Source organism: Daldinia loculata, assembly GCF_022478755.1.
Source record: "Daldinia loculata strain CBS 113971 unplaced genomic scaffold F4817scaffold_36, whole genome shotgun sequence".
NCBI lineage: Eukaryota > Fungi > Ascomycota > Sordariomycetes > Xylariales > Hypoxylaceae > Daldinia > Daldinia loculata.
In genome coordinates this window covers 1-21,108 of record NW_026054890.1, presented here as the reverse complement: position 1 = coordinate 21,108, position 21,108 = coordinate 1, and the positions used below count along the sequence as shown (strand labels likewise).

General features: G+C 47.3%; 9 protein-coding genes and 1 non-coding gene across 10 annotated transcripts; 4 read left to right on the top strand and 6 right to left on the bottom strand.

The window, feature by feature from the left end:
* The first annotated feature begins 215 nt into the window (after positions 1-215).
* On the top strand, positions 216-1,660 carry F4817DRAFT_161225 (YjeF N-terminal domain-like protein). Its single transcript, XM_049298087.1, has 7 exons — positions 216-381; positions 439-547; positions 606-671; positions 721-815; positions 1,093-1,189; positions 1,241-1,469; positions 1,522-1,660. Exons 1-7 carry the CDS (start codon positions 370-372, stop codon positions 1,622-1,624), a joined length of 711 nt encoding a protein of 236 aa, XP_049157494.1. The 5' UTR covers positions 216-369; the 3' UTR covers positions 1,625-1,660.
* Positions 1,131-2,446, bottom strand: F4817DRAFT_161329 (uncharacterized protein). Its single transcript, XM_049298088.1, has 3 exons — positions 2,404-2,446; positions 1,659-2,331; positions 1,131-1,339 (listed from the first exon to the last, which is right to left on the bottom strand). The coding sequence occupies exon 2, from the start codon at positions 2,168-2,170 to the stop codon at positions 1,697-1,699; it is 474 nt and encodes a 157-aa protein (XP_049157493.1). The 5' UTR covers positions 2,171-2,331; positions 2,404-2,446; the 3' UTR covers positions 1,131-1,339; positions 1,659-1,696.
* A 3,163-nt stretch (positions 2,447-5,609) lies between these two features.
* Positions 5,610-7,367, bottom strand: F4817DRAFT_366375 (uncharacterized protein; the record flags this gene model as incomplete). The annotated part of the gene is made up of 1 exon (XM_049306977.1): positions 5,610-7,367. One exon carries the CDS (start codon positions 7,365-7,367, stop codon positions 5,610-5,612), a length of 1,758 nt encoding a protein of 585 aa, XP_049157492.1.
* Positions 7,368-8,718: 1,351 nt separating this feature from the next.
* F4817DRAFT_t109 lies at positions 8,719-8,817 on the bottom strand. Its single transcript has one exon. It is a non-coding gene; the product is annotated as a tRNA-Glu (tRNA).
* Positions 8,818-10,315: 1,498 nt separating this feature from the next.
* Positions 10,316-12,169, top strand: F4817DRAFT_342170 (uncharacterized protein). The gene is made up of 7 exons (XM_049303881.1): positions 10,316-10,710; positions 10,776-10,858; positions 10,941-11,082; positions 11,141-11,176; positions 11,235-11,700; positions 11,772-11,912; positions 11,969-12,169. Exons 1-7 carry the CDS (start codon positions 10,627-10,629, stop codon positions 12,007-12,009), a joined length of 993 nt encoding a protein of 330 aa, XP_049157491.1. The 5' UTR covers positions 10,316-10,626; the 3' UTR covers positions 12,010-12,169.
* A 161-nt stretch (positions 12,170-12,330) lies between these two features.
* F4817DRAFT_342168 (PCI domain-containing protein) lies at positions 12,331-14,269 on the top strand. Its single transcript, XM_049303880.1, has 4 exons — positions 12,331-12,607; positions 12,664-12,720; positions 12,779-13,498; positions 13,550-14,269. The coding sequence occupies exons 1-4, from the start codon at positions 12,524-12,526 to the stop codon at positions 14,165-14,167; spliced, it is 1,479 nt and encodes a 492-aa protein (XP_049157490.1). The 5' UTR covers positions 12,331-12,523; the 3' UTR covers positions 14,168-14,269.
* F4817DRAFT_342167 (serine hydrolase-domain-containing protein) lies at positions 14,223-15,538 on the bottom strand. Its single transcript, XM_049303879.1, has one exon. The coding sequence runs from the start codon at positions 15,417-15,419 to the stop codon at positions 14,481-14,483; it is 939 nt and encodes a 312-aa protein (XP_049157489.1). The 5' UTR covers positions 15,420-15,538; the 3' UTR covers positions 14,223-14,480.
* On the bottom strand, positions 15,539-16,877 carry F4817DRAFT_342164 (ATPase, F0 complex, subunit J). Its single transcript, XM_049303878.1, has 4 exons — positions 16,553-16,877; positions 16,454-16,483; positions 16,334-16,384; positions 15,539-16,263 (listed from the first exon to the last, which is right to left on the bottom strand). Exons 1-4 carry the CDS (start codon positions 16,599-16,601, stop codon positions 16,208-16,210), a joined length of 186 nt encoding a protein of 61 aa, XP_049157488.1. The 5' UTR covers positions 16,602-16,877; the 3' UTR covers positions 15,539-16,207.
* On the top strand, positions 16,878-18,909 carry F4817DRAFT_342161 (NIPSNAP-domain-containing protein). The gene is made up of 2 exons (XM_049303877.1): positions 16,878-18,059; positions 18,120-18,909. The coding sequence occupies exons 1-2, from the start codon at positions 17,474-17,476 to the stop codon at positions 18,602-18,604; spliced, it is 1,071 nt and encodes a 356-aa protein (XP_049157487.1). The 5' UTR covers positions 16,878-17,473; the 3' UTR covers positions 18,605-18,909.
* Positions 18,910-20,599, bottom strand: F4817DRAFT_342157 (RAVE subunit 2/Rogdi). The gene is made up of 2 exons (XM_049303876.1): positions 20,293-20,599; positions 18,910-20,104 (listed from the first exon to the last, which is right to left on the bottom strand). Exons 1-2 carry the CDS (start codon positions 20,356-20,358, stop codon positions 19,100-19,102), a joined length of 1,071 nt encoding a protein of 356 aa, XP_049157486.1. The 5' UTR covers positions 20,359-20,599; the 3' UTR covers positions 18,910-19,099.
* Between the last annotated feature and the right edge of the window lie 509 nt (positions 20,600-21,108).

Here is a 21,108-nt window from a genome sequence, read left to right as displayed (position 1 = left end):
TTGAGGTTTGCAGGTCGACTGCGACTTACGATTGTACTGAATTTGGTGTCGCATGCGATAAGGTTGCGGAAGTGGAATAAGGTTCAATAATTTTGGCGGACCTGGAGACTGTTTTGTCCGTTCTAACCAATCGGAGCCATGCACTTGCTTAGTCAGTTGATCGTATGGTACTTAGACTAGTTGAAGCCAATTAAGATCACAGCTTCCCCCGGTGATGTCAGTCGATCAGTTTGACTAGCTAAATTCCTAAACTCTCAAACTCCTCCTTTCTCAAGTAACTTCCCAACCTTTTTGATTTTAGGTAGTTTAAATTGGTAAACCTCATAACTATCAACTTCTCAACATTATATATACAGTATAATAATAACCATGGCAATCAAAGTAAGCTAAGTGGCATATCAATATATCAAAGTTGGAAATTGACTTACACCATTTTAGACCTTATCGGCGAAGGCCGCAGCAGCTCTAGATAAAGAGCTTATGAGCACCGGTGCCTTTTCGCTTGATCAGCTCATGGAGCTTGCCGGATTAGCAGTCTCACAAGTTGGCACGCGCTTTAACTTGGCTGATTACTTGTCAACCGGTATCTAATGGCTGCTGTACAGTGTACCGGGTTCACCCCCAGAGTAAAGGCAACAGAGTGCTTGTAGCTTGCGGTCCTGGTAATAACGGTTAGCAACTCCGTTGAACTGCATAGTCAAGATTTCTAATATGTTAAAGGTGGCGATGGGCTCGTTGCAGCTCGTCATCTTCGTCATTATGGGTATCGGCCGGCTATTTACTATCCAAAACAAAGCAAAAACGAGCTCTACCAGGTACGCAGGATATCGCATGCTGTCTTTGAAACCTCCCAGCACTATTACCACCCCGGAACTGATTCGCATGTACCCTCTGATTTCTCCGTCTCGGTCAAGTCATAATGACCCTTAGCCACGTTCTTAACCGCTCTATTTCATCACTGCCCCTATACACCTAGACTTGTCTATATCAACCCTTTAAGTCGTGGGCTACAGCGCGTATATATCGTGTTTGGTTCTGCTCAGACGATTTAATCTAGCGTCCGAGATACTGATCGTAAACTCTTCCAAATAGCGACTCGCTAAACAGCTAGAAGACCTCGAGGTGCCGTTCGTGGAAGATTTCCTAGCGGCTATTAAATCGACGGATCATATTGTGGATGCCGTTTTCGGTAAGTAATTATGGTCGTACTTTGAATATACTAGACTCATCTATGAGCAAGGGTTCAGCTTCTCGGGCGAGGTTCGCGAGCCCTTTCCTGCGGTGATCCGTGCTTTAGAGGACACTAAGCTTCCTGTAACCTCCGTTGACGCACCATCATCTTGGAATATTGAAACTGGACCACCGGAATCCGGCCTGGGAAGCAAGTTCAGCCCTGATTTCTTGATCAGCCTGACAGCTCCCAAGCCACTGGTCAAACATTTCAAAGGACGTCATTTTGTAGGCGGCCGGTAAGGGTCTTCTTACAGTATGAGAAAGCCTCTTGACTGACGTACCCCGCAGCTTTGTCTCTCCGGCAATTGCTAAGAAATATGATTTTGAGGTGCCAGAGTATCAGGGAATTGACCAAATTGTCGAGGTCGGTACTGGGGGGGAGAAGCTCTAATTGCATAGGTTCGACCGGGGGTGCTCTCCCAAACTGGAAATACCGGCTTGTCGAAGATGCGCATACCCTGTGTTAACTGACACTGCAACCGCCGGTGCGACTGTAAGGACAAACTGGACTGGGACATCTTCCTTCTTGCATATCTTCGCTCTCTTCAGCTATTCCCCTAGGGCACCGTAACAATGGAGGATGATAGTCTTTGCAGAATTCGACATAGACGAGATATTGTTTCCCGCAGACAGGGCACTCCGCGGTGTGCTCAGTGCACATTAAAGTTGCAAGCTGGGTCTTTGCCCCGAATTGCAAAGAACACCTGAATATGGAAAGTCCCTGGAAGGACGAAAGTCTCGACGACAACTGTTGCATATCATCCGTATAAACGTGGCTCATTAAATGTTGGTGTGGCTTTCGAGTACAGAAATAGGACACAAACGTCCATAAGAGTATTGTAATACGACTATAGAATCGCCACCACCGAACCAAAAAAGCACATTTGACCACTGATATGCTGCTAATGAACCCCCCCCTGTGGCAATTACTGGTCATGGGGATACGTAACAGACAACCCCGAGAAATGTACAAGAGAGTTTCTCATTTCTAGAGTTTCTCATTTCTGTTTACTCTAGCAGTTCTGTTTACACTCTGCCTATCCTTCCTAATTTTTTGTGCTTGTCTAATCCAGCATACAGCTAAACGGGGGCATACTACTGCTCTATGGTGAGCCGGAGCAAATGCTCCGTAACACATGTGATAGGCCAATATGGATCTGCAACGCTTACCTTGTTAGTGGTCCCAGCGAACAGCATTTTTTCCCTTGGGCTTCGACCGCCTTTACGTGATGCTCGTAGATTCTAGATCAATTCGACCGATCTTCCTCTCTACATGAGCGAATTCGAACTTGAATAAGCTCGTGCTCGGACAATCCATGAGAGAACGTTCTAGGGTTGTCGTTAAACCTCCTGATTATTGTCCATGACGCTTATCTGCTATTGCTAGGTAGTAACTAGGTGACGATCAGTAAGAGGATGCGACGACAGCCTTACAGATCCGTCACCGTTTTGGGGGGCTCTCTTTGGCGTAGGTACCTAACGTAGGTACTAATATGCCACAGGGTTGTTCGCGGATAAGCAAATGGCCAATATCCTGCATCTACATACCGTGAGACATTCTATTTGACCCGCTAATACCGACACGGTGGCGCCTGCGATGCAAATAAGCTCGCTGAATTATTGATAATCAAACTGTTTCCTTCGAGGCACCCCTCTCTTGGGAGGCACGCCATAGTAAAGAAAAGGGGCAACAAATGTTTCGAGCGAACGATCAAATCCCCCACTTCTACGTCTACGCATCTTGGCCTCTCGGGATGTTCCCACACGATCCCCACGATCCGCATGAGAAGCATATATGTGTACGCTGCATGTGTATAATTCCCATTACCCACACTAGATGTTCCTTTCTTTAGCCACCATTCTGGCCTGCAACTTAGGAGTCAGCTTCATGCCCAACCGTCCCGCCGAGTGCAACCGTAAGGATCGTGTTCCCGCGCTCCGCCATAGCCAAACGGCCGGGGCTATAGCTAATCGAATGGCGGCTTCGAACCGGCTGGTGTAAATGCGAAGCTAGGAGCATTTAGCCCCCTCAGATAGATAGGTAGACAACAGATATAGCAAACGATGTCCACATTCAAGCTCGCAATCCTTTTTCCTCTTAGAAAGTGAAGGCTTCCTCCTCGTCTGCATGCGCACTACCAGCGTCGAATTCGGTACGAGGACTGACCGTTTTTCGATCCCGATTCATCCGCACGCGGCCCTTTACCAAAGTCATCGAGATTGTTTCGTCTCAATACGACATTGGATGCGTTGTTACCTTATAACTTTTGATCAATATTAGGCATATCTTCCGTCATTACTTTCTTGCCTTCACTAACTATCCCTACTTTGTGGCCTCGGTTATAGGTAACCTAAGATCGCGCCTAGCAGATCATCCGGCCTCTTAGGACCCGTGTCGGTGAGCAGGTGTGGAGGTATCCACATATTAACGTCCTAATGCTCGGATCATACTCCTCGATAATTTATTAGTATTTGCCTGGGCTGCCTGGCTACCTGGGCGCGGTCTAGGATTAAGTAGATTTAGGGGATCACTAGGTCGCGAAGCTTAATGAGCTGGGCTAAAGCTGATATCGAGCTGGGAGCCATAGCTAGCCAAACTAGAGATCGCGACCTTAAGAAAGGGCCGAATTGTCTTCTCATCAACCCTTTGAATAACAACACACATTTCGTTTCGCCACGGCGGCTCTTGAACATGAGTATCATTCCCTTCAGCTCGATCATAGTGACATGCTGATATCGTTTGGTAGCTATGAGGGTGAGCTATCTTAAGCTTCTTCCGCTCCGCTATGCAGAGCAAGCATTATTCTAAGGAATGGCGTCGCATATCGCATTTGGTTAGGCAGCTAGGCGAACCCGAGCTGATAAGTATGTAGCCTCGAGGTCTCGCCAGCGCGCCAATCTCCGCTCGGAATAGGCCTCACCCGCGAATCCGCCGCTGACGCCGTCGAAAGTTGGGGGAGACTTGTTCGAGAATATTCGCCACTCTTCTCGCACCAACCATCGCCCCCTTGTTCCCCTGTCTTATTCACAGCCGAATCATAAGCCATAATGTGGCAGCTGTCCACTGTGGCTGAAGCTACCCCTGTCACATGACCTAAGCTCAATTCCGGCTTCGTTAGGTAAGGTTCCACTTTGTTTCCACTCCTTTTGCCACTTTACAACGACAACTTGCGAGGCTAGATGCGAATCTACGGGATTCCCATAGAGACCCTTAGAAATACGAGGCAGAATTCTTCAGGAGGCAACGCGAATACGAATATTTCCCCATCTTGCCAGCCACTCTGCCACTCTTGCGCCACGTATCTATGTCGCATCCCTGATAATTGTTTGCCATGATAGCCCGGACTCCGGAGCATTTATGGCTTGACTGTCGGCTTCTATCGATGGCTGGATATTGTAACTATATGTTTCACAACCAGCCCTACCTTGGTTTGTCTGCCTAGTGTTTCGACAGGTGTCTAATGCTAGGCCGCAAACGGGGCATTCAGGATGAAACGCGACTACGCTACACGTGTTATATTCGCCTCTATCCCGAGACACGCCTCAGGTGGCGTAGTCAACAACTGTCCCGTTTAGACTTATATGCATTATATGGTCCTGTGGCAAAGTATATGCTCAACGCCGTGAGGTATCGGTCTCATTTATAAGCTATGAGACTAAGCCGTGCAGAAGTCTCTTACTAGAGACAAAACGGGGACAAGACGCGATAGTCTTTTCTTACTCTCGGCCAACTCTAGAAGGTTTTACTACATCTATGACAGCCTGGTTTGTGATATCTAAGTTAGGGTGGCATAACGAATACTTACATGGCAAAATATACGGCTAATTAGGTACCTAAGTTGGGATGAGAAATCATAAAAACTTTTTCATTATGTTTGTAGTGCAAATGCTAAGTTCCAACAACGTGGACGACATGGCTTCATAGTAATAGCCAACCTCTCCACTTGTAGTATTTTTCCTATCCTATTTCGTCTCATTTCTTACTCCTCCCATACATCAAACAAAAACAATAAAAATAATATCGACCGGAACAAAAGCTCCATCCGTCCTTGCCCCCCTTTCAAAAATCCGAGTACGATAACAAACAAACACAAACAAATAAACAAGTCGAGACTCGAGAGAGGTCCCTGCGTAAAAATACTCGTAGAACTCCACAACGCCGTACGAAAATGTTCTAGTGGCCTAGGACTTGCAGACGATGCGAGAGAAGATCATAGCATGATCCATATATCATCGCATCAAATCCACCTTCCTCGGAGGTAATTGTCCAGAGTCCAGATAGGTTATACCTGCTGTGTTTTCCGCCTTAAGAGCTTGGTTATGCTGATCTGGCCTCTATTCCCCCTTGTTCGGAGTCAAGATGGAGGTAAATTCAGTTAGGACGAGCTGGGCAGAGTGTTGCTTTTCGGACTGCCTTTAAGGGCATCTCGATAGGATAGGCTTGGTAGTCGGAATTGATGGTGCTCCAGCTCTTGTCCCGACTTTGGCTCCGGTCTGGGCTCCGGTTTAGGCGCCGGCTTAGGCTCCAGTTCTTGCGTGCCTTCCTGCTGTTTCTTTTGTCCACGTTTTTGCTTCTGCCCCTTACTCTTCGGGCGTGAATTCTTCGATCCCTTCTGGACGAGATCCTTCTTCTTCGGCTCGTCCTGGCTCTTAGAGTGGTCTATGGAGTGACCGCGGGGGCCGGTAGGAATAGCCCCGGATGAGGCACCGGTAGCAATTGCCTGGCTATAGAGGAGGGGCTTCTTCTGTGTCTCGGGTAGCACAGGTGCATTTTGCTCATCCTCCTCACGTTGAGAAGCTGCGGTGTCCTTAGGAGTGGCATATTTGGCAGTACTAGCCTTGGCCTTCTCAACGTTTACCTTGGCTGATACGACGACGACTTGTTGTGGACTAATTGGTGCTGGAGTCGCAGTTTTAGCTTTCGTCTGAGTCGGGGCCACAGTCGAAGTCACGATCGGAGTAGCAACAGCTCCTGGGATAGATGCGATTCGGGATGTAACAGGCGCTCGAGGAATCTTAGCTGTAACGATAGGAACAAGAGGAATCACCGGGACAACAGCGGGTGATCGGGTGGGCCTTTGGATTTCGGGGAGTTTCCCGCCCTCCTGCTTGTCGGTTCTGTTACCCTTAGTGGTATCAATGTTGGATACTACCGAAGCAGTCGGGGTGCTGGAAGCCACGGTTGTATAGCTCATGACAACAGGCTGCCCAACGCGGTCTACAGTATCAGTAGCAGGTTTTGTGTCATTACCTGCGAAAGTTGGAGCAGAGGCCAGCGGGGTCACAATTTGCTTGCCTTTTAAGTCATTGCTGGATGCTGTCGCAAGAACATCGATATTGGCGGGAGTGGCCGGAGTAAGAGATACAGGCAAATGCTTTTCGTTGGGCATAGTGATATCTGGCTTGGCAGCATCCCGGGACTCATTGCTGTCCTCCCAAGAAGCATATACAGCATCCCTTGGTGATGTATGAGATGGATTTGGGTGAGAAGATGACGAGTCTTGCTGGTCCATCTCGGCAGACATCATCCTATGTGTCCTATTTGACCAGCGACGGGTTCCCTTGTCGGTTCTACGACCAGGCTGGCCGCCCACAAGGCCTTGTTCAGGGATCGGTACAGGAGGTCGAAAACATGGCTGAGCCGTCAAGTTCGACAGGATTGCAGTTTGATAGTTGAACGCGCTAGCCCGAGATATTTCAGATGAAGTAAGGATGAAAGAGGCTACCTTTTGTGGTGGTGAAAGGTTGCGTGCGAAGTGGTCTTTCGTGGAATTGCTATGTATTGCCGGATGACCTGCCTTGAAAGGGCGGATGCTTGTCGGGCCATTGAACCCCATTAGCCAGTTGCTAAATACCGAAACAGTAACATCGTCTCGGTCTGGTCTGGCCGCCACACGAATCATGCCTTCCAGACTCGCGAGATTCTCGAGGTATTCTTTGGTCCTTGACATCACAGGGGCACCGCGATGATTTACGTTAGAACAGAAGTAACAGTAGCGTGCTACAATATGTCGCTCGTAACGGGTCGTGTTCGAACAGGCTGGTGCTCCAGGAGCCACATCCCCACAGAAGAAGTTAAGGGCGACATAAGCGTCCTCGCATATGCAGCAAAGCCAGTGCTCGAGTCGACACATCTTGGCTGTCGATTTTGCAGTTGAAAGACGAACGAGTTGTATTGGATCTCCTTGTTTAGAAGCTTTGATGGGTGAGCAGTTCAAAGGTAATTTGGACGATCAAGAGTGTATATGGCATAACCTATGAGGATGTCGATGTTGAAAGAACAAGGCTGGGGAGAGATAAAATTAAATAGAAGATTTGTCGGATGTATTTGTTAAAAAACAACCACATCGTTTCGTGGCCGTCTTTGTGTGAGGAAAGTTTTCTGATTCACGATCTTGCACTTTGTTGCACAACACTTGGATTGTCGACCAACTTATAAGTAGTTGTAGTCTTGTGATGGGTTGTTCAGAGCAGACTATTGGCCTTGTAGCACCATATGGGACTAAGCACTTACTTGGGAAGTGACGAAAACTGACTCAATATGTGAGTTGGGATTCGGAAGAAATTACCGGGAGGGAAGATACAAGGCCGAGAGGTTCTCCGGTTGGTGGTTGTTTTCCGGACACGGGATCTCCGTATAATAAGACCGAAAACCTGGGCATATGATAGCTTCCGGGATTTAGGCTCCAGGCTCGATATGTTTATTTTAATTGTTTAGGTTCTCATATGTAATAGACGCACAATCAGTAGTTTGCTGGTTTTGTTTTTTAATTCCCTTTTTTATAAAAGATTTATGGCTAGTCTTGTTTAGAGATATCACAACAGAAGCAATAAACCCCCTATCTATTTCTAATATTATATTCCGCAAAATATGCTCTCGAGAGGAGCGTTCCTTTGGCATAGGTAGTGGCTCACCTCTCTTACAAGGGATATAAATAACTTAGCCAAAAGCTCACTTACCATGGGAGGTAGGCCATGAGCAAGGGTGGTGGAAGTCAGCGGTAACCTCTCGCACTGTCGAGAGTTGGTAGAGGGGACAAGCCCTTTATTATAAATACGTGAATTGTTTCGGACTTGTCTAGGTTAACCATACGTCGTCGGGTAGACTCGACGTGAAGAGCCTGGTCTGCGCACAATCGAATATGTTTAAACGTCGAGGCTTTATCATGCTTGTTGCAATTGTTATTTTAATAAAAAGAAAAATGAAGGAAAAGGGTCGAAAATATTCAACTAGAGATCGTTAGAATAAGTGTTCCAAGTAGGTAGGCACTTATGCGCGATTGAGGAAATATATCTTAGGCATGTGGCTAACGTTGTCATGGGTGATGTAAACATCCCCTTATCAATGGGCGAACTTAACACTATCACCTACTAATATTTTGGGATTGTCTAGGGCCGACAGAGATACGCCATATGCAAAGTATGTCTACTGAAGGCTTTTCACTTAGAGTAAAAAGGGGTAGTAAGATCAGAACATAAAAAGAACTCCGAATCGGGGAATCGAACCCCGGGCTTGGCGGATCTGTCAAGTTATCAGTTATGAACCATGAGAGCACCAAATGTTAGCCACTACACCAATTCGGATTGTGTTTAGGTGAGTTGATGAAAATAATTTAGCAAAAAGATAGGTTATATAGAATGTTTGCTGGGGTTGCCCTAATCTTGTTAGCGTCCACGATGGCGTCTAATAGTCGATGCCTTAGATACTGATGTGGGCCGTACCACTGGAAAGCTATTTTCTTTGAAGATTGTGTACCTAGATATCTTAGGTAGGCGCCCTAGAATTTTCTGCTATCAAATTTTAGAACTTTAGGAGAAATAGTGTTATTAAATACCTGTCTTTGGGGCTTGAAAGATCAAACGAACCCTTTATCCGATGCCGATAAGTGGGATGAAAATTCAGGTAAAGGGAGTGTTTTAGCGCTTCTTCCATATCCGTTACCATAGTGTCAAATGGGTAATAATAATACATCTTCAGTAGAACAAGTTTCGGGATTACAACATAGATTTTCTCTCTCCCCCTTTGATTTAAGCCTGTTTTGTTAGTGACCAGTATATGAAGTTTTAAGGTACCTGATAGTCATGGGTGACCCTAGATCTATCCAACCCAGTAAGAGAGATTATCATAACACCAGGCCTTCAACCGCAGTAGCATGGAATAGAACGTACTTGACCATAACCCTAATTTGGAATACAACCCTTCATGACACACTCGAGGAACAAAGATCAATTCTCGCCAAGGATCTCAAAGTTAATTCTACGCACTCCATAGTTTAAAGGTTGCTTTATGTCCGTATAAGACAAATGATGCCGGGGCGATAACGTCTAAAAAGGGTCCTATTGATGTGGTTAATAATGATTACATACAGACGAGGGAATACCGAAGGTGTTAAAAGTAAAGGGATTATTGACGGCAATATACAGGTAATAGTTATAGTTAATTAATGCCTCATTCCATAATATTGTCCTAGAAATCAGGCATAATAACATAAGAAATCATACTGACTTTTTCACTATAGGTTGGATATTAATGTGTAGGTCCACACCAATCAGTGTTGATGTAAAATTGCAAAGCTGAGATTGATTTACGAGATAGGTACCTGTTGCTGAAACTTTGCCCTTTTATTTCATAATATTATTTGTTGCTGTGCGTGTCATACCGATGGCGGATTTGCATTAGTAGAGGGGAGGTTCTCTACCTATGTTGAACTGCTCAGTTTAGTAGAATAAATTTGATATAATTCTATATCGTAATAAATATATGCTTATCTCATATAGAGTTGAATAAAAGATATCCGAGTTAATCAAGTGATCATATGCGCCTTACTTCTTACGTAGACTTTCTGGGTCGATGGGTTGAGTCAATACCATAACTTAATAAATACCTAGGTACCTGTGAAGTAGTCCCAGAGAGCTTTTACTATATATTATCACCTCAAACTTTGTTAGGCTATTATATGATGGCATAACTCAGGAATGTTAGCAAAGACGATAAGATTCTTTTATTGAGTATAGTCGTAGAAGAATGCGGATATATCTTATCCCAAATCTATTGGAGGACAACGAATCCAACCTCCACAACCTGCACTGTATTATAAATCACACATATGTTGCAATTGTATAACGTCACCGGTGTACAGAAAGCCATTCCAAATTTGTGTCTGTTCCATGAGGGGAAGCTTCAACGGCAAGGATGATAGGTGGATATGTAAACATGATATGATGATAGTTTGCATTACTCCGATATATCTAGTGGCTTATATTTCCCCGCTGCCTAATGTAATGCCATCATCACCTTAGTTCAACATTACATCTTGTCATTAACAATTATCCCCCTCGTAATTTATATTTCTAGTACAACTTTTATTAAACACTACACCGGTATCAATTGGCATGGAGCTTCCACTAAGAAAAGACTTGCGGCCAAGATCTGGCCAGCCTGAAGACGCGGCATGGATATGGGGAAGCGATGATGAAGTTCGTTGGCTCCTATTTCAAGTCCATGGATCATAAAATAGCTACCCAGCTAACCCTATCTGAAGCTAGGTAGATTAAACCTGCAAACGCCGGAAAGGGTAAAGAAAGCACTGGAAACTGTCTCTTCTGGAGAGGTCATCCCTCTCGGGTCAGTAAAGTGTCTCGAATATAGTTTAGGCAATGATTAGTCTGAGGTATAGAGATGCTTGTTTACTGATTCGTACACATAGTCTTCCATTCGACCAGGTCGCACCACCTTGCTATAAACGGCAGGTTTTTAAACATTCTATTCATGCTCTGGGAAATATCGGATTTGACGACCTTTATGACATGAACCCTCAAAGTACTTCTCAATGGGACGGGTTTCGTCATGTAAGTTTCGACTGAGTATCTGGCGGGCTTTATTAGCTCAGTGGTTAACCCAGCGCAGTTCTGCCACATCCCTTCGGGGTATTTCTATAATGGGGTAAGTTTATTCACCGCAACCGCTACGTATGTCACGCAGTCTGAATCATGCCATCTAGACCACCGCCAAGGATATTCAAGGTGAAAATGCTTCGACAAAATGCGGCATGCAAGCGTGGGCGAAGCACGGCATTGCGGGTAGAGGTCTACTTCTGGACTATGGTCGCTGGGCCGAAGCCAGAAATATCAAGCCAGTATATTATGATAACTTCAAAATTACTCACAGCGACCTTGTAAACGTGGCAGAGTCGCAAGGAATCGATCTGAGACCTGCCGCACAAGGAGGCGACATTCAGATTGGCGATATCCTAGTCGTCAGATCTGGATTTCTGAAGAACGCAAATTCGCTTACATACGAGGAGAGGGCTCCTCACCACCTTGGGAAGAATAAATTCGGGCCTCATGATGAACAGCGCTATATAGGTGTGGATCAGAGTGAGGAGATTCTCGACTTATTGCATGACTCCTACTTCTCGGCTGTAGCTGGAGACCATCCCGCCTTTGAAGCGTGGCCATCTGAGAAAGGTATATTGATAGTTCCGGTTGATAAAGTCATGGGAAAAAGAGGATTACTGATGCAATTTACCTTATGACAGATTACTATCTTCACGAGAAGTTGTTGGCACTTTGGGGAGTTCCCATCGGCGAGCTTTGGGACCTTGAGAAACTTGCAGAGAAATGTGTAGAGAGGAAACAATGGACATTCTTCCTCTCAAGTGCTCCTAACCACGTGAAAGGTATGTAGCCTGGGTTTTGGATAAGAACGGAGTTGTTAACTAATACGAACTTATAGGAGGAATATCGAGCACCGCGAATGCTGTAGCTATCGTATGAGACGGGACGGATGGATCAACCCGGATGCTTTACATTTAGGTTTGGTTGATGGGGTAGTGCTTGCGAAAATAAGTATAACTTAAGGTGATAATATATTGTGAGTTTAGGTAGATTTAATGAGTAGCTGATCGGTCACTAAGAGTTTCATGCCTTTCATACTTCCATGTGATTGATGATGGGATATGCATGTAGTTGTGATGGATAAATGAATATGGACATATCGCAGCGAGACCTGTAACGGCTTATCTACATGTGACTTTAGTTATCAGGCTGACCAAGCGTTAAGCTTGGACCAATTCAATTCAAGGTCAACTGGTGCAAGGCAGCGCGAGCTTTCGTCGCCTCGCAGCCGCCTTAATTAAGCTTCCCTCCATCATCATCGCCTTAAATATTCCACCACGAACTATCTAACACATCAAACATAACCCGCCAACAGTCCGCCCTCACACATTGCTCCGAAATTACTACAATTTCCTCCGATTAGATTATACATCAGGAAGAAAGTTCGGAAATCATGGCGGACGCAGCTCTGAAGCCCGAGAAGGACTTCAGTAAGGAAGCTGACGTACAAATCAGCGAAGCAGAGAAGCTTGCCAAGGTGCACATATCCGGGTTAGAATTACTGGAATATAGGTTGCTAATGCATAGTTATAGAATGATATCCAAGCAGCTATCGAGAAGCTTACCATTTTCGAGAAGCAAACCCGACAGGTGAGCTATTCTCTCTAATCTGTAATCGTTCAGCACCACTAACTACAATACTTTACAGGCTTCCGATCTCGCCTCTACATCCCGAACTCTAGTTGCGATATGTACGATCTGTAAAAATGCCGGAAACTGGAGTTTACTCAACGACCAGGTCCTGGTCCTCTCCAAGAAGCATGGCCAGCTTAAACAAGCTATCACCAAGATGGTTCAGACCGTTATGGGCTTCCTCGACGCTACCCCGGATCTAGATACTAAACTATCAGTAATTGAGACCCTGCGCACCGTAACCGAGGGCAAGATCTTCGTCGAGGTTGAGCGCGCTCGCGTGACTAAAATCCTGTCGGACATCAAGAAGGAGCAGGGAGATCTTAAGTCCGCCATGGATATCCTCTGCGAATTGCAGGTAGAAACATTTGGTTCAATGGATAGACGGGAGAAGACGGAGTTCATACTTGCCCAAGTCGCATTATGTATCGAGAACGGCGACTGGACGCAAGCTAGCATTCTCAGCCGCAAGATCAGCACCAAATATCTATCTCGAAAGCCGAAGAAGACAGCGGAACAACTAGAGAAAGAGAAGAAGGACCGCGAAGAGAAGCTGAAGCGTGGGGAGGAGGTTCCCCCCGAGCAAGAGGACGACACCACCGACTTGAAGCTGGCCTATTATGAACAACAGATCACTCTAGCGAAGCACGACGACAGGTATCTTGATGCCTGCAAGCATTACAGACAAGTGTTGGATACCGAGGCTGTCGAAGAGGACCCCTCAAAACTACAACCCGTACGTTGTCCCCATATGTTTATCAAGGTAACTTTTGCTAATGGTAATTAGGTCTTGCAACGCATCATCTACTTCGTCATACTCGCTCCCCACGACAACGAACAACATGATCTTCTTCAACGTATCCTCCGCGATCCTCGAAACGCCCAAATCCCTGTTGATGCGGCGCTTCTCAAGCTGTTCACAGTACACGAGCTCATGCGATGGCCAGAGGTTTCGAAGCAGTACGGTCCTCATCTCTGTGCGACTGATATCTTCGACGAAAGTCCAAACCAGTCAGGCGACGAGAAAGCCTACCAGCGATGGCAGGATCTGCGCAAACGGGTTATCGAGCACAATGTTAGAGTTATCGCGAAATACTACACCCGCATCGGCATGAAGCGCCTGACCCAGCTGCTCGACCTGACGGAGGACGAGACGGAGAAGTATATTAGCGAACTGGTGTGCTCCAAGACGGTCTTTGCCCGCATTGATCGGCCAGCAAGTATAGTCAGCTTCGCCAAGCCTAGAGATGTCGATGACGTCCTCAACGAGTGGAGCCACAACATGAAGAGCCTGCTCGGTTTACTGGAACGTGTAGATCATCTCATTACCAAGGAAGAGATGATGGCGAGGATCCAGCCTGGCGTGAAGGAAGGCAAGGAGAAGAAGGGTAAGAAGAAGACGTGATAGACGACTTATGACTCTGTTTTGGGGAGTAATTCTGTCGGAGCCGGGAGAGGAACTTGGTTTCGAGAGGAACTGCACAGCACAGCACAGCACAGCACAGCACAGGTTTGCATCAAAAACATGCGAATGTATAATATTTAGATTAGGAGGTACACAATGCCCGCGAAGAACAGGTTTGCCTTCTATGTCTTGATTCTACTATACGTGTAGTCGTGCGTGTAATTCCCCCATATCTAATTTCTAATCCCAGGTCTTCTCTCTTTTGTAGAGCCTCTAAATTTTAGACCCCAACGGCGTAACCCTGCCTACCTATTCACAGTGACCGTTTACTCGCAACCTCCGGGTCCTCATACCGCTGCCTCAACCAGCCTGCCAAAGCCATAGCCCAGTCCTTGGCAACAGGAACGTAGTGACCCCCTGGATGCACAATAACCGTAGGATCCTTACACCGGTCCACAAGACCCTTGCTCCGGCTCTCCTCGACAACCGTGTCCAAGCTACCTAGGAAATGCAGCGTCGGCGTCGTGATAGGCGGCTCATATAGCCATCGCAGCGAGTCTATCGGCGCGTAGAAACCAGAGTACACGACAGAGAAGCGTAGCGCTTGGTTATTGTTCGCGCTGCGCAGCTCGCTCACCCAGGACCAGTCAGGTTGCGAGGCCGGGTCCGAAGGGGATGCTACATGGGACGAAGACGGCGGGTCCCGATACGGTTGCTCCAACGCTGCAGCCACAAGCGCAGCTACCGCTCCTCCCTGGCTAAATCCACATACACCATCAATGCCGCCCGCTTCGGCAATCGCAGTCGCAATACTCCGCATTCCCTCCTCAAACCCGCGATACGCACCCGTCGCCACGTCCTTGCGGAACCAGGCCCAGTTGTCGGATTCCTCCTCGTCTTCGTCTTGCTCCGAGGGGATGTACCCCGGGATATCGGAGGGACGCAGGCGGTACGGGCCCGTGGGGAAAATGAGTGTTGGGTGCAGGTTATAGGGCGCGGGGGATAGGGCTTTGATGAGGAGTTTGGAGAGGGCTTTGGTTTTAGAGGAGAAGAGAGGCCCGGATTGGGTGTAACCGTGGAGCATGAGTATTTTCAGCTCCGTTTTGCCTTTGGGGATTGAGGGCTTGGTTTGGGTTGGTGTGACCCCGGGTACGGCCGGTTTTGACATGGTGAGGGACCGGGTTTGGTGACGGGGGAAAGTTGCTAATGTAAAGTGGATTGAGCGCGGATGGGGTGGGATGAAAAGTTTCATGGAAGTGGTATAGAGTTATGTTAGTTATAGCTTATATTATAGAGTTATGTAAATGCATGGGATTCTTGCTTATTCGTCGGTTCAGATGTGTAAAGTTGTCTGATAAGATGTATGTACCTATGTCGAGGTTAATTTAGTGAATGAGCCAGTCGGCGAACGAGTATCGTGATAAGAGACGGTCCAGAATTGACCGAACACGGCTGGTATCTATTTGTCATGCAGCCACGATCATATGAGGAAGAATATTTGAACTTTTATTAATTAATTGGCTTGGTATAGAAAAGTTTATCTAACAAATTGACAATGTTTGCTCCTTTTTAACATACGGGATCATAGATGAAATATGGTGTAAGTTAGTTCCTTTTGAAAATCTGAGCTCCCAAGCCTATTTCCCTTTAACCTAATTGCTACAGCGAGAGACTAGTCGGCTCGAGGGGCTAGATAGAATGGTGATGTTCGATAAGTAAACTTGCATGGGTATTACGGTACACTTGCAACTCCAAGTTTGAAGCTGGCCATGTATTTCAAACTGGTGAATTTAGTTAACCTGCTAGGACAGCGGCTGTACTTGAAATTGTGATAAGCACAGATCGTACAAATCCCAAGTCTAGGGTTGCCATTCGCCCGCGGCGCAAATGGATAGGTTGCTGGACATAACTCTCGATTCAACGCGAACTCATAATTTATGATACAGTCCTGCCTTGCTCGTCTATCGGAATGACTCGACCGTCTATGATGCTTCTCGCTCGGGATAGTTGGTCGCGTTCCCTAAGTTTGTCACCTCCATTCTAGTGTCCACCAGACTTCGCGTTCGGGTTGCGGGGGTCGTTCTTCCACTCGTCGGCTGTTGAGACATTGTCAATTATTTCTGCTCCTCTGCCCTCTTCCCTCTAGGGGCTATAATCAACACATACACTTCATCATGGCATTTTGCGCCGAGTTGACACCGTAAGCGATAATCAGGCCTGTTCGTCTGTTAGGTGCTTATTCGCGCATGCTAATTTTTGCATAATATCAATCGTGGTTTATCATACCAGCGGCGAAGAAGGGGGCATAAGGCCGGACTATCGATATGTTAGTAGCTGTCGCGAATTATGCAATCCGAATCCGGGCTGCGGAGTCAATTGACGTACGAACTGGCGCCGGGAACTTCTTGAGGGGGGTAACACCGAGCCAAGACATCTTGAATGTGTATTCGGAGAATTCGAGTGGTAGACGGCGTCGAGATTGGAGATGGTTGAGGTTGAGGTTGTAAAGCGAGTGGTTTTCTTCTGCCGCTAAGCCGGAACTTGGCGATTAATTGTTGCCTTATCGAGTTGTGTTATGTAATACTGATGCGGCATGCCTAAGGCAAGAAGTACTTAGATCTTGTACCCCGCTGTCGGCCAACGGTCAAACCATTGACCGACAAATCTAGTGACATCATTGCATAGTGTTACACATCTCAGAGATCATCTCCGTATTTGTTAAGCAGCGGCATCAAAAGCTGGGGAAATCGCACTGGAATAAACTTACAACCTTTAAAGCTTCCCCCCCGAATTCAGATGCGGGGGAGTAAAGTACCTACCTAAACCAATTAATTGTAAACGCTACTTCCTACCTGCCGCTTGCTACCCTCCACCATCGACCTTGCTTCTTCTCTCCGACTAGTTGTGCTTTGCCTTTCGATATCCAAACTGCTCCGCGGAACCTCCATAACTGCCTGTTACCTAGAGGACTAAATTCATCTGGACTTCCCCGCGAAAAACCACTATATCCGTGCAGGGGTCTTCATACATACCTGATACACCTGATACACCATTCCCACACTTCTAGGTAGCTTGACCATATGATATGGTCCATATCACCAACCAATCTCGACATTAGCGTTCCTCAGCACTTTCACTCATTTTCTTATCGACTTGCGTCAAATTTGACGCTGTTACCAAGTTTATCGTAGCCTTCATTCTCGAATCCTGCTGTAACCAAATCCCCTCACTCCCCCCTCACTCCAAACGTTCCTGTTTATTCTTTTTACACCCCCCATAGAAATATCTCAAACTCAAGCAATCGCTATGTTTTCCCGACGTCTCGCGCGAGCAGCAGCGGCAGGAGCTCCGCGTTCTCTTCGAGCGTTCAGCTCCACCGCTGCTAGCCAGCGTACGCCGACACTGGCCGACATCACACCCGAGGGTGTCGACTCGTTCAACTCGAAGCAGAAGGAGTTCCGCGAGCAGTTGGTCAAAGCACACCAGGAGCGCGAAGCAAGTAGGTTCACTAAAAATTCTTCTTCTACTAATGATTCTTCGTCTGCTGCCCGAGAAACCTCCCAGGGCTTGGGCTCATTAAGCACCCATACAGGAAAGCGAGCGGAGGTGTCAACTAAGGAACCCGAGCGACCCGATAATCTTCTATCCAGGGTTATCTACGGAACAAAAGAGGGACGCGAATTGGATGCTCAACTCGAAGCAAGTTTCTCCGCGGTTCTGGCTCGTGGCAAGTACGTTCACTCGATCGTGTTCCACGAGGTGCGGCCGGACAAGGTGGATGAGTATGTTCAGTTGGTTGGCCAATGGTATCCGCGCATGGCTTCCTTGGAGGATAATAAGGTTCATCTCGTTGGAAGCTGGCGAACCGAGGTGGGAGATTGTGATACATTCGGTAAGCTACGCCTCTGCCTCACAAAATTGGTTACAATATGCTAATCACGTAAATGTTAAGTTCACATCTGGGAGTATCAGCGTTACCAAGGATACCACCAGTCCCTAAATTCCATCTCCCGCCACCCCGACTTCGCCGAATTCGACAAAAAGCTCAAGACACTTATCAAGTCTAAGAACACGTCGATTATGCAGGAATTTTCGTTCTGGCCAACTACTGCACCACGCCAATTGGGCGGTTTATTCGAGTTGCGTTCGTACACTCTTCACCCTGGAAACCTGCTGGAGTGGGAAACCCACTGGCGACGAGGCTTAAAGGCGCGAAGACAAGTCATGGAAGGTGTAGGTGCTTGGTTCGTACAGATCGGCGATCTGAACACAGTCCACCATCTTTGGCAATTTGCGAACCTCGAGGAGCGTAAAGTTCGACGAGAGGAGAGCTGGAAGCAAGAAGGCTGGGCCGAGACGGTCCATAAGACTGTTCCTCTAATCCAGTCCATGAAGTCAAGGATTCTTGTCCCACTGCCATGGTCACCCGTGGCGTAATTCCCACGAAGGAAGGACGATTGCGTTAATATCAGCCGATTTTTAAACCGAACTAAGCATCTGATATGGAGAATTGGAGTTTGGAGGCGATTGTTTCTTTATGTAGTCGATCCGCCACGTTGGCGTGAGGGCACCTGCGAAAGTGATTGTACTTTTTACTGCCGAGATCGGGATACTCATGATGAGAGCTTGGAGAAGCTGAAAATTACGCCCTGAAGACTATGGTCACATTTCACTGATACCAATACGAAGCAATTCGAGTTTTCTTTTTGGAGGCAAACTCATAGCTGAAGTCGAACTCGAGAAAAAGTTTTAAGTGTTTATCGCGATTTGATTGTCTTGTGATTTTAAACGTGTTACCTTATTAGCTAATGCTGCTGTCATTCGTTTTCATTTCGTGAGACTCTAGCTCATCTTCCCCTAATGCATATAGCTCAACTGTACTATTATATTAGCAGGAGGCAATTCGGCGATACCAGATTCCCTCGTGTCGCTTTATTCTTCCAAATCTTGTTCCATAACGGCGGCCAAATTACGCCGCGCCAACCCCAACGTATTGCCTAAAGCGCTCAACTTTGCGGATAGCGAAAGGAGGCTAGGGTCCGCGCTCTCAACGCGCACCTTCTCGCGTACATATACCTCGACTTCTTTCTTAGTCCCCTCGTTATCCTCACCACTGTTGCTACTACCACTACGACTACCATGATGCTCAGGGGCGGACGTGCCACCATCAATTCGCGACTCGTCACATCGGTACGAGAACACGCGATCGGCTTCGTCGTGCTCAATACGCCGTGTTGTACCAATAGCGAGTGCAAGTTTCGTTCCGAAATTGACGGGTGCGTCGGCGGGTTCGAGGGCGCGCAAATAGATGACCAGACAGGCCTCTTGAATCGTTATGTAGAGGGATAGGTTACGACTAAGCGGGGGCGTGAAATGGCCTAGTGACACCGAATTCGTCGTCCACGCGGTATCAAGAGGAACTTTCTGCTCCGGCGGGTGCTGGCGTCCGGGCCCCTCATGGCTCGCTGTAGAAGCACTAGTAGATGGGCGCGCAGGCGGTTGAGGCGGCCCTCTGACTAGCGCTGCTGCTTCTGCAATATGTAGTGCTAGCAGCCGCAATTCGGAGGCGATGTACGGCGCGGAGGGCGGGGGCGTAGTTTGGTTCTGGTGTTTTTCGAGGGCGAGGCATAACTCAAGCGAGAGCGAGAGAAGGGCGTCGAGACGGATTAGAGCGGGGACACGGACGGGACGGGACGGGTCGAGGGATAGAGTTTGTGGTGGGAGAGTTCGCAGCCTGAGATGGACTAAGCCGCGCACCAGGCGCGCCCCCACACGCGTCGTGTGCCCCTTTACGGTCTCGTTGCGTGGCGTTGTTAGCACGAGCGTGCTGCCGGCTGAGTCGGCGGGAGCTAGTAGCGCGCAGCAGTCCTCGAGGCCGCGCTTGATTTTCTCGAGGGTCGCGCGCAGGGAGGTTAGGAGCCAGGTTAGCTCGCGGGCCTGTTTAGGTTGCCGCTGTGGTGAGTATATAGTTGTAAGAGAGTGGTATGGGGGGACGGGGACGAGGACGAAGTCGTCTTCGGTGAGGAGCATAGTATTTTATATACGGAACTTGGGATTTGGGGCCTAATAAGGGGGATACGATTGGAAGCAAGGTAATGAATGAACGGGGGGTGATGGGATCGTACCTGAGTGGCATCTTCCTGGATTTTAAGCTCAGCCGGCGAGATGGGAGGCCAAATCTCAACGGACATTGTGGGCGCGGGACGGCATAGGCAACCGCATTTCAACGGGCCATCTGATAGTATCCTGAGGTGTACGATTTGGAGCTATGATGATCGAGCTGAGCGAATGTAGTGTTTAAGTTGTAGCCTTGTTAGTGCGTGTAAGTGGGGAGCTTTCGACTGATGATGCTTGACTTGCATAATGCCCGACTTTTAGGAGGGATGCCCGACTTTTAGGAGGGATGTTGTGTTTGGCCAAGAAGGGATTTCCTAATTAGGCAATTCGTCTGTGCACACCACTAGCGTCTGGATCCCAGGCTTCTTATTGGCTGAGATATGGAGCTAAGGCTTTAGCTGCATGACTAGCGTTGAGCTAATTTTAGTGTGGATATTTTGGGCGGTACGTATCTTTGATAAGAAAAATAAGGCCTTTGATAAGCCGATAAGAGGATAAGGCTTTTGATAAGAAAGGCTTTTGGAAAGATAAGAGGATTGGGGAAAAAGGTGGCCTGTGCACCAGGTTTAGGCTAAAAATTTAACCAATTACATTAAGTGGCTATATGCCAATACAAGGCCACATACAGGTCACATGTTTTTAAGTGCAAAACTAAACCCTTTCGGGACAACACCACATAACTTCTATAGGAAGCCGGGTTCGAATCCCACACGTTTTTCTTTTTAATCTTTTTTTTAAAATTTATAAATAAAGAAAGACCTTAATGAAGGATAGCCTAGAATAGCTAGAGCATTGTGCCGCCGCTGCCGGGCCGCGCGAGGGGG